Source organism: Macaca nemestrina, chromosome 14, assembly GCF_043159975.1.
Source record: "Macaca nemestrina isolate mMacNem1 chromosome 14, mMacNem.hap1, whole genome shotgun sequence".
NCBI lineage: Eukaryota > Metazoa > Chordata > Mammalia > Primates > Cercopithecidae > Macaca > Macaca nemestrina.
This window is the reverse complement of record NC_092138.1, coordinates 106,893,507-106,904,910: the sequence shown is the minus strand read 5'-3', so window position 1 is coordinate 106,904,910 and position 11,404 is coordinate 106,893,507. Positions and strand designations below refer to the sequence as shown.

At 53.2% G+C, this 11,404-nt stretch overlaps 1 protein-coding gene across 4 annotated transcripts; it reads right to left on the bottom strand.

Annotated features, from left to right (window-relative positions):
- Positions 1–208: 208 nt before the first annotated feature.
- LOC105463913 (actin related protein 2/3 complex subunit 5 like) lies at positions 209–9,271 on the bottom strand. 4 transcript variants are annotated; one of them, XM_011711339.2, is made up of 4 exons: positions 8,494–8,805; positions 4,184–4,256; positions 2,787–2,963; positions 209–1,050 (listed from the first exon to the last, which is right to left on the bottom strand). In XM_011711339.2, the coding sequence occupies exons 1-4, from the start codon at positions 8,640–8,642 to the stop codon at positions 988–990; spliced, it is 462 nt and encodes a 153-aa protein (XP_011709641.1). In that variant the 5' UTR covers positions 8,643–8,805; the 3' UTR covers positions 209–987. The 4 variants fall into 4 exon arrangements, 1 of the variants encoding a protein (XP_011709641.1); XR_011612868.1 differs by lacking the exon at positions 209–1,050 and adding an exon at positions 4,539–4,631 and having other exon boundaries at positions 2,888–2,963; positions 4,184–4,302; positions 8,392–9,271; XR_011612869.1 differs by lacking the exon at positions 209–1,050 and adding an exon at positions 4,545–4,631 and having other exon boundaries at positions 2,888–2,963; positions 4,184–4,302; positions 8,392–9,271.
- Positions 9,272–11,404: the final 2,133 nt, after the last annotated feature.

Below are 11,404 nucleotides of genomic sequence, written 5' to 3'. Positions count from 1 at the left end.
TTATGGGAAACAAAATTATCCCTTCTATCTATTTGCTGATTGCTCCCCATTCCTGACGTTTAGTTCTTTAAAGAAAACTTGTCCAGGCAGCAGTGATTCTGCAGCACAGCCAACCCAGCATCAGGAAACGTGACCAGGCACATCGGAGGCCCCACCCTCAAAAGATTCCAAGTGCAATCCCACAAACTGAAGACTTCTAAAGCCTAGATCAATTATTAAATGTTTGGCACTTTATTAAATAAGCTCCAAAATTAATTACATACAAATCAAAGGAGTAAGAAACAATAAATAGTTCATTCAGCAAACACTCTCTGCCGCAGCCAGCGGCTCTGAGGCCAAGGCTGGCGTCCTGTGGCAGAGGGCCTGCGGATTGCCATGCTCGCTCCTAGGGGTGACTCAACAGGGGCACAGGTCTACTCCTCCCGCGTCGGGTTTCCGGAACAACTGAACTCTCATTCATTACTATCCCATTCATTACCATCTTTTTACATATATGAAACACACCGCAATGTATATACTAATAAGCCAAGAGCTTTATTGATGCAGCAGGCACTTTACAATGAGCCCAAGAGTGTCCACCTTCTCTGGGAAGACGGGATGTCTGTACAAACTCTTGGGTTTTTTTCCACTTCAAAAACACAAGCTCTCCCGTTTACCACAGCCCTTGGATCTGCACCTGCCCAAACCATCCCTCCCCCAGTGCACACAGGCGCACCTGACCAACGCCAGCTGCCACTCTGGTAGATCGTCAAAATGTCAGTTCTGCAGTACTCGGAGACAAAGGCATAGACTATCAGATCCTAAACAGGATTTAGGAAATAGACGATTTTTCCCTCCACCTTGAAAATAAAATACATTTCAGCAGATACATGTCCTGAAATAGTTTACTTGGGAGTTCCTAGGAAGATGGTCCATTGTCAATCCCTTCTTCACCAGCCTGGGCATCCAGAATTCTTCTCAAGGTAACATGAGTCTTTTTATTTTTTTTTAAACAGTCTTTCTTGCTGTAAGAACTCTTATAATGGAGCCTAGTCCTCCTACTGCTAAGGCCTGTGGGGGCAGGAAAAGAAAACGTGTCAGATGAGACCTGGCTGGCCAAGGGGAGCCTGGCTTGCCAAAGACAGGGGGGACATTCCCTGACCTAGATCCATCACAGATCCCTTGAAAGAGGATCCCTGAGACAGAGCACATTCTAGGGAAGGAGCCCTGGCCTGGAGCTGTGGGGTCCTGAGAGCTGCCGGCTCTCAAGCAGAACTGGCTTGAGAACGCTGTCACCAAGCACACAAAGCAGAGCCCCTCGAGTTTCCCTTTTGAGACAGGGTGTCACTCTGTCGCCCAGATCACAGCTCACTGCACAGCCTTGATGTCCTGGGCTCAAGCGATCCTCCTGAGTACCTGGGACCACAGGTGTGTACCACCATGCCCAGCTATTTTATTTTATTTTTTTTGAGATGGAGTTTTGCTTTTGTTGCCCAGGCTAGAGTGCAATGGCAAGATCTCAGCTCACTGCAACCCCGCCTCCCCGGTTCAAGCAATTCTCCTGCCTCAGCCTCCCAAGTAGCTGGGATTACAGGCGCCCACCACCACCCCCAGCTAATTTTTGTATTTTTAGTAGAGACGGGGTTTCACCATGTTGCCCAGGCTGGTCTCGAACTACTGACCTCAGGTCATCTACCTGCCTCCACTTCCCAAAGTGTTGGGATTACAGGCGTGAGCCACCGCACCCCGCCTAATTTGTTTTTTTGTAGAGATGGGGTCTCACTACATTGCCTGGGCTGGTCTCGAACTCCTGGGCTCCAGCGATCCTCCTGCCTCAGCCTCCCAAAGTGCTGAGTTTACAGATGCACACAAGCCCACTGAGTGCTGCCTGCTGAGGTGGCTGGCAGGCACCAAGCTGCCTTAAAGGGACGAGAGGGCCTGGCCTTCCCATCATACAGAGGACTTGTTCACTTCCTTCTGAGCCCAGGAGAGTGGAGGCCAAGGAGGCACAGCACACCCACCAGCAGACCTAAGGCCACAACCACAGCCCAGCACCAACACCGCCTTAAGGACTGGCCCACTGTAAAACCCCTCTCTTCCAACTCAACACTGAGCCTCTGAGGAAGGCAGGCACGTTAGTAACTGCCTGGTCTGCTTTAATGGTGGGCGTGCTTACTGTGGCACTAGGGGTGTGTGGGGGAAGGTGTGGGAGGCAGCCCCAGTGGTACAGGCAGGACACAGGCTGCCAAAGGCCTTGCTCTCACACAGACCCAAGCGAAGGGCAGACACAGCTCTTTCTGCTTCACCTGGATGAAGGCCATATTAAGCGAGGTCAAGGTTTCTGCCCACTGCTCACTCTGGCCTGGTAAGGCTGAGGCCAGGGCAGGAGGAAGCCCTTAGAGCTGGCTGGAGGACTTATTTCTAAGAACCCCCGAGAGCTGCCTCCACCACTGCAAAGTATCATGAAGCCCCAACCAACTAGCAAGCCCCCTTCCTACCTAGACTCCCCGACCACCTTACCATGCCGTGTTATCTGCCCACATGTCCTGTACCAAGGGCACCCTGTCCTGCCTGGCACAAATCGGCAGCTAAAAGCAAAAAAGTAACTGTGATGACCAGAAACAGCAAGTCCCTACCAGGAGCTTCCTTGGGAGAGGGAAGTGACCAGATGTTCCAGATTGGGGCTCGTCCTCTGACCCCACACGCCTAGCAGACCGACCTACGTTTGTTCTGGAAAATCCGGCCTGCTGATTGAACACTGGGGCAAGCCAGGTGGCTCACTGGGGTGCATGGCAGCGTTCACATACCTTTTCGTGCCACTGGAGTAACACTGCACTGCTATTTTCTGTGGGCTTCTCAAAGCCTTTATAAATGTACTTCATTAACAAGTCAACACCGTTTCTGTCCAGTGACTGCACAGCCTGCTCAATCTCGCTGCTCTTGAAGTTTGTGAGCACTTTCAGCACCACGCCCTGGGCTCGCTCCTGCAGACGAAAAAGAGCAAGTGAGGCCCAGAGCTGTGCAGGCCGCCATGCCCCACACCAAAGCAAGGACACAGGTTTCCAGAAACACCACGCAGTTTCTAATTCGTCCAGGATGGTTAAAATAAGCAAGCTAGAAGGTCTTTTGTGTATTTAAATTTCAAAGTATCTTTTATTTATGCCAACAAGTTATTCTACTTATTTTGGGGGGAATAAGTAGTTTACTAGGACAAGTATCAACTCTGAGAGAGAGAGAGAAAATAAAAACGAGGGAAAAAGAGAGGGAGAGAGGGGCAGGGTCTCGCTCTGTTGCCTAGGCTGGAGTGCAGTGGTGCAAGCTCAGCTCACTGCAGCCTCTCCCAGGCTCAAGCAATCCTCCCACCTCAGTTAGGGCTACAGGCACATACCACCATGCCCAGCTAATTATTATTTTTTTTAATTTTTAATACTGACAAAGTCTCGCTATGTTGCCCAGGCTGGTCTCAAACTCCTGAGCTCAAGTGATCCTTCCATCTACCAAAGTGCTGGGATTACAGGCATAAACCACGGCACCAGCCCATCACTATTTTAGATGACACCAATAAGGCCTTATTATACTCCACAATGGTGGTGGACTATCAAAAAATCAAACCAAGTTGACTCGGCTCCAGCATCCCTCTTGTGTTCACACTCAGAAGGGTGGGGCCGTTTCCCAGAACTCTGTGAAGGTGCAGCCATCGGTGACATCAAGATGCTGTCACAGCTGCTAGAATCCCGGCTGCAGGGAGACCCCTTTCCCTGAACCAAATTTTAGCCTTGGTGATGCAGTAAGCACAATTTAGTTTTTAGAAGGTAGGAAAGCATACAGGTACTTAAAATCCTTGGGCAGACAAAGCCTATTCAGGCTGTAGGAGCATAAGCACCACAGGTGAGCGAATTCATGCATTTTCCTCATCAGCCAGGGCCAGGCTGACTTCTCAGCCTACGAGGCCGCGAGCGGGAGTGAAGGCTTCCGTGGGGAGTTTCTCGTATAAACACTGACAGCTTTGATGTCAGAGGAGCCTCACCACCTAGGGAGTGCCAGGAGGCTCCCGTGGAAGCACTGCCCAGTGCCAGCTCACTCCCTCTGATGCGGATGAAACGGACGCCGCCCAGAGCCCCGGGGAGCTCACACTCCCACTGGCCAGACACCCACAGCCCTGGTCCCAACAGCACCCAGCAGAGCCGCAGCGCCACCCCTTTACCTTCACAGCTTGATTCTTGGTGTTGACGGGTGAGTTCCGCAAGGCTGCATGGAATGCCCGAAGCATGTCCCCTGTGCATCACCACCAGTTAAGGATGGCTAGGCTCAAGCATGTCCACGCTGTCATTAACAAGCTCACTTCAGAAACAGCTCAGGGAACAGTCAGATGGGATCTCATCCATACCACCCACCTTCCACGGCTTCCAAGTGGGCAGAGACTGTTTACCGCCCACACGGGGAGGGTGCAGGGCACCTCTGCCAACCATGCAAACCCTCCTTCTTCCTCCCTCTCTACCTTCCCCATCAAAGCAACTGCCCTTGAGGGGTAACTTGCTGTAAAACTGGACTGCGCTCACTTGCACCTGCTTGGTGCTGGGCACTGTATCTCCCCTGCTGGATCCTCACAGCACCCGCACATGTGAACTGGAGGCCGTTCTCATCTTCTCACTCTAAAAAGGGGGAAATGTAGGTGCAAAGGGAGATCTCCCAGTTCTTCATCAATGCTCTTCATCAATTAAACTATTAAGGAAATTTAGATGTGCTAGAACTCCTAAGACCTATTGGGATCCATGAGGTCCCAACTGTTACCTGGAAAGAGTTTATCAATCTAACAGAAGCTTTTGTCAACAATGAGCCAGTCTCCACCGTTACCCCCCCCCCAACTTCAGTTGCAATCCTGACAACACATTCTTTGCTGAGTTCTGAATACCCAGCATGCAAAAGAAAATTACAATCTGGGTTAGGTCCCCAAAGGTGACACCTATTTTAAACTGAATTACATCAGCCAACTTTCATTTCCTCGTGTGAAACACTGGCTTCAGCCAAAAAGCTTCAAAAATAGAACAAGGAATGGCTTCTGCCCAATCGGGTCTCTACTCCTCTTCACGCAGTGATACCCACGTGCAGACAGGAAGGGCCTTCGGAGCAGAGCTGAATCTCCTGGCTTCCCCAGGGTGAGCTCCATCTTGAGTGAGCTGGGTCTGCGCCACCAGGCGAGCCACTCCCAGCCCTGGTTCCCCAGCTCCCTGCTTGGCTCTGATCCACCTTCCACACTCAAGAGGCAGCCCAGTCCCTCTGTCTTTCAGCTCTGGAGTTTCTTTTCCCCCATCCAAACAAGGCCGGCCTGATATCAGCCACTGATAACCGCTACCTTTTTAACTCTTCCTTTTTTTTTTTTTTTTTTTTTTTTTTGAGATGGAGTCTCGCTCTGTCGCCCAGGCTGGAGTGCAGTGGTGCCATCTCGGCTCACTGCAAGCTCTGCCTCCCGGGTTCATGCCATTCTCCTACTTCAGCCTCCCAAGTAGCTGGGACTACAGGCACCCACCACCACACCTAATTTTTTTTTTGTATTTTTAGTAGAGACGGGGTTTCACTGTGTTAGGCAAAATGGTCTCGATCTCCTGACCTCGTGATCCGCCAGCCTCGGCCTCACAAAGTGCTGGGATTACAGGTGTGAGCACCGTGCCCGGACCTTGTAACTCTTTTCTAAGGTGGTGTCCCCAAAGCAATAAGCAGGATCCCATAGGCTGAACAGAAAACATAGGCTCACTTGCTCTTCATATAAACCTGGCACAATTAACAAATGGAATCATTCAAATGATGGTTGGGGAAGGGCAGGGATAAAACTAGTCCACGGGGGCAAAAAGCCCTGCTGTGGCGTTACCTCAGCACCATGTGTCCAACAATCACTCAGTCCATTGATGGGTGGGGGCCTTCAGCAGCTGGGTGATGTGGGGTGCAGGGAGGGCCTCCCTGAAATCACCTATCATTCATGAAGCCGGCTGTCATACTTGCCTGGCTTTAGACCTTTTCAGAGAATAGGCTGTGGTGCTGGGGGAACCCTGCCCAGCCCTTGATCTCTAGATCTTCCTCAATCACGGCACAACTGACACTGTGGACCCACGATTCTCTGACGTGGGATCTCAGCTGTGGGTCATAGGCCTCTGCCCACTGGATTCCAGTGGCATCCCCAAGCTGTAACTATCAAAATGTTTCTAATTTCCTGAGGTGGAGGGGAGGGGTGCAAAATCGCTCAAAACCACTGCTCTGGCCAGAGCCCTGATCCAGAAGTCTAGAAGCTGCTTCACTGAGGGGAAAGGAACTCACACTTTTAAATCGCCACAAGGTCTCGGATCCTGTGCCTGGTGCTTTCACATGCCATCTCATTCCAAAAATCCCAGTAACAACAATCATTATCTCATTTGAAAGGCAATGGAATTGAGGCTCAGAGAACGGAAATTACCTGCACAGGGTCACAAAACTAAGCTGTCTAGATGGCCCTGGCACCCAAGCTCCTCCCACAATCCCGTGCTGCCGCTCTAGCTGCAGACCTGAGCAGACACCTGCTGTGTGCCCCGTGATGCTGATGTTAGCCCATGAGGCTCCCACAGAACCGAGGAAGCCAGCACGGCTGTCTGCCACGTCACAGAGGAGAATGCTGAGTTGTGAAAGGGTATGTGACCTATCCGAGGTCAGAGCCAGAGCATGATGGCGCGCGGTGTGCGAAGATGCACAGCCAAGTTCCTTCTACCCCATCTGCGTGATCTCCCGCCACACACACTTCCCTATATAGCCCCAGGACAGGGTCCCTCTCTGCCCTCCCCAACCCCAATCCCTCTATCCCTCTCCCTGCTCCCCTGTCCTCAATGGTCTAAGTCCAATTCTTGGCACATGATAGAGACCCAATAAATATCAGTTCCATTCTCCTCCCTACCTGGGTCCGGTATTTGCCAGGGTTTCAGTTCTCTTTATCCGCTAATCTCCCTTTCCCCAACCCCAGGTGGAACACTCTCCATGGTAACAAGGTTTCTGCCGCTGCCATGAATGGAGAAACGACCATCCCCGGGATGTGCTAAACCCAGGCCTCTAAGCAGCCTCAAGGAACCTGTCACCAGGCAGGGGAGTCCCAAGACATGACCTTCAACAAGGCTCTGCACCCAGACCAAGGCAGCAGCTGACAGGCCTGACCTCCTCATCTGTTCAATGAAGGTCCTGGGCCAAAGGCCTGACCTTGGAGCCCCCTTCAGCACTGACTCTCCATAAGCCAGGCCCTGCACCTGACTACAACCAACCTTCCCTCCTGGGGACCCTTCCCTTGACCCCATTTCATAACTAGGGTGGACTGGGAGATCCTGATGGGGCAGGAATGACAAGCTTGAATCTCCACTTCCGAAAACACATTCCTGTTCAAACCAAGTCTGAAGGTTTTCGTTTTAAAGGCACACTGAGGAGCACTGCCGGGCTCCCCCTAAAGCAGCAGGCCCCACTTTCCAAGCTGAGTCAACTGGTTCAACACCGAGAACCTGATTTATGTACAGCATGGGCCTCCAACCCTGCCCCCGCCCGTGCGGGGGGAGGGGACAGGCTTCCTGGAACACCATTTGAATAAAGAAAAATCCTTCCGGTGAGAATAAGTCAGTTTCCTGCGCTCATACTGCTAAAGGACCAAGCAAGGCTGTGACAATCACCTCTATTTTTAATCTTTTCTAAATGCTGTTTTCTGTGGCCACAAGAACAGTCATTTCCAGGCGTGGGGCTCTACTTTCACACTTCACTTCAAGGTGTCTGGTTTTTCTTAGCTCTGAACTACTAGTTCTTTCCGCTGCTTCCTGCACCAGAAGGGTACTGGGGGGAGCCAAGACTCACTTGCTGAGCGTAGCTGAGACCACCAAGGTGACCAGAGGAACCACAGGGTTTCCCTTTCTCAGCATTAAGCGGGAGGGTTAGACTGACTGGGGGAGGGGAGGCACAACCTTAGACCCCAGGGCTGAAATAGGGCGGCCGCCTCCACTCCCTCCTGGGTCCTGTCTTCCCCACAGCGGTCCACCCACCTATCTTCACGCCCTGCGGCAATCTGGCCCCGGAAGACCGCGCCCCAGCCTCACCGATCACTCGGTTACTCAGATACGGCTCATCTCCGCCCTGCCGCCAACCCAGCCCCGCCATAGGCCCGATTTCCTGCAAGGGAGGGACGGAGTGCTGGGGCCCCCAGAAAGGGACAGCGTGAGGGGACGAGGAGGCAAGAGGGGAAGAGAGCCCGGGGCGCGGGACCTGCGGGGCTACCGAGGGAGCCCGTCCACCGGGTCCAAGGGCCTGCGGGGCTGCGCTGCACAAGAAGGGGCCAGGGCTGGGGAGGAAGGACCCAGGGAGACCAGGACTCAGGGGAGCACGGCCCAGGGGAGTCAGGTCGGCAGGGAGTTGAAGGCTGACCTGAGGGGGCCGGGGGTCGGAGACAGCGGAGGCCCGCCCGAAGGGGCCCGAGAAGGTGGGAAGGCCGCGCGCAGGCCCGGACGCCGCGTCAGGGAAGGATATTGCCGCAGGAGCCCGTCCACCTCGCTCGGGTCCGGGCCTGGCTCCGCCGCCGCCGCCGCCGCCTCCTCCTGCTCGTCCACAAATTTGTTCTCATCAAATTCGTCGATGTCCACCCGGCGGAAGCGCGAGGACAGCGTGTTCCGGGCCATGGCGGGAGCTCGGCGCCCGCTCAGCCGGCTCCACTCGCGGCCCGACCTCAGCTCTGCTCCACTCGCACCGGCTCCGGCTCGGGGGCGGGAAGCGGCCACCGGGCTGCTCCCAGCACCTCCTCCACCGCCTCCGCGCGCAGCCGCCGCCGCCCGCCCACTTCCGGCACACGCCGGATCCGGAAGCGTCATCGGGGCGGGGCGGAACCTGTCCCGTGGAGTGCGGTATGGGGTTTCCGCGGCCTCTCCGACCTCAGTCTCTCTTCCGCGGAGCCTCTGTCTTACCACTGAGGAGTGGCCGCCCGGTATCCTTGCAGGCCCCGCATAGTGTGTGCCGTAATCGCGCTGGTGATCCGGCTTTCCCGCGCCTCCGAGGAACCCCTGGCCTCAGCGGGGCCCGGCGCGGGCTTCCGGGGTGATCCTTGCCTGTACGGGGGAAGACTGGGCGCCCGGGAGAAGGCTCGCGGCTCTACTTCTCGGGTGCTGGGCAGGCTTCTTGGAGAAGAAACCTTCGAGCTGATGACTGAGGGATGAGTAGGAGTTCCTGTGCCCGGGGAGTGACGCGGGAGGGGTCTGTGTCTCGGAATCTTGAACGCCGCCACACTTAGCACGAGGAGGTCGCCTTTACACAGAGGTGACCCTGTTAAAGGAGCGGGAGGCTTTAAAGACGTTTAGTGCGATCAGAGGGCTGACAAGGCGTTGAAGACATTGTGACTCGAGGGATTTTGCGGCCCCACGTGTGTAGCAGTCACCTTGACCAGGCAGTTGGGGCCCCAGGAGAGGGAGATGGCCCTGTGGCCACCGTCCTGGCAGGAGAGGCCTGGCTTGAGAGGCACATCTTGATAGAAACCAAATTCTCAGAATCTGAGGTGCGGGAAAGCGGGTTAGGGAAGTCAAGGACGACTCTGAGGTGTCAGATTTGGTGCCTGGGCTGTTACCCCAGGGGTTCTGTTAATTGATCTTAGCCTTAGGGTAAGTAAAATGGGTCTTTTATATAATACTATGAAAACTGTTTTCATCTAATAGTACCCTTGTTAATAAAAGTTGGAATGTGATTCATTTTTACTGCTTCGAATACTTCTCATTGAACTGTGTCTAAAGATCAAAAAACTATTGCCAGACTATGATGCAACCTAATCTTCCGTGGTAACCAGGATACAGACTCCCATAGTGGGAAACTGGCGCTAAAGAAAAGTCTCCGCCTGTAATCCCAGCACTGCGGGAGCCGAGGCGAGCGGATCACCTGAGGTCAGAAGTTTAAGATCAACCTGAGCAAAATGCTGAAACCCCGTCTCTACTAAAAATACAAAATTAGCCGGGTGTGGTGGCGCAGGCCTGTAATCCCAGCTACTCGAGAGGCTGAGGCAGGAGAATCGCTTGAAACTGGGAGGTGGAGGTTGCAGGGAGCCGAGATCGCGCCATTGCACTCCAGCCTGAGCGACAAGAGCAAAACTCGGTCTCAAAAAAAAAAAAAACAGTCTCAGGGGTCCTGGAAACACGAAAAGCCCACCTGCAATACAGTTCCATATCTGGGAAAAAGTCTTTGTGATTCAGGCCTGCCACGAGACAGCAGAAATTCATATCCCCAAAACATCCGAGTCAGAAGGAACTTGAACCCAGAAGTGCCCATTTTACCAGTAAAGAAGCAGCCCCCAAAGAAACTGGTAAATGGAATAATGTCCCTGCTCATGGTCATGGACTTTCATTCCACCCAGGGAGACAGCATTTAAAAATTCGTATTATACTATGTCAGGGCTGACAGTGTTGAGGGGGGAAAAAAATCATGCGGTGCCTGAGTGTGCCTTAGATAAAGTGATCAAAGGAGGTGTCCTGGCCGGGTGCAGTGGCTCACACCTGTAATCCCAGCACTTTAGGAGGCTGAGGTGGGCGGATCACTTGAAATCAGAAGTTCAAGACCAGCCCGGCCAACATGGCGAAACCCCCGTCTCTACTGAAAATACAAAAATTAACCAGGCAAGATGGTGTGCACCTGTAGTCCCAGCTACTCGGGAGGCTGAAGCAGGAGAATCTCCTAAACCCAGGAGACAGAGGTTGCAGTGATTGGAGATCGCACCACTGCACTCCAGCCTGGGCGACGGAACAGGACTCTGTCTCAAAAAAGAAAAAAAAAAAGACCGGGCGCAGTGGCTCAGGCCTGTAATCCCAGCACTTTGGGAGGCCGAGGCTGGCAGATCACCTGAGGTCGGGATTCGAGACAGCCTGGCCAACATGGTGAAACCCTGTCTCTACAAAAACACAGAAATTAGCTGGGCATGATGGCACGCACCTGTAATCCCAGCTACTCCGGAAGTTGAGCGGGATAATCACTTGAACCCAGGAGGTGGAGGTTGCAGTGAGCCGAGATCATGCCATTGCACTCCAGCCTGGGTGACGAAACGAGATTCCATCTCAAAAAAAAAAAAAAAGGTGTCCCTGAGGAGGTGACACTGAACAGAGACTGGAAGGAAATGAAGGAGGCAACTAAGCGAAGGCTTAGAGGTTGGGGTGGGCTCGGTATATTTGAGAAACAGCCAGGAACAGAAGAGAGATGAGATGGGGGTTGGGAGGAGAGTAGGGCTCTGTAGGCCGAGGAAAGGACTCAGTCTTAATTCAAATGGGACAGCTCTGGAAATTCTGAGAAGAACAGTGATATGATCAGAGGTCTGAATTGTTTGAAAAGGATCTTCTAAGCAACTGTATTGAGAACACATCTGGGATCGAGAACCAAAGTAGAGAGGTGATTTAGATGGTGACAGCAACCGTCC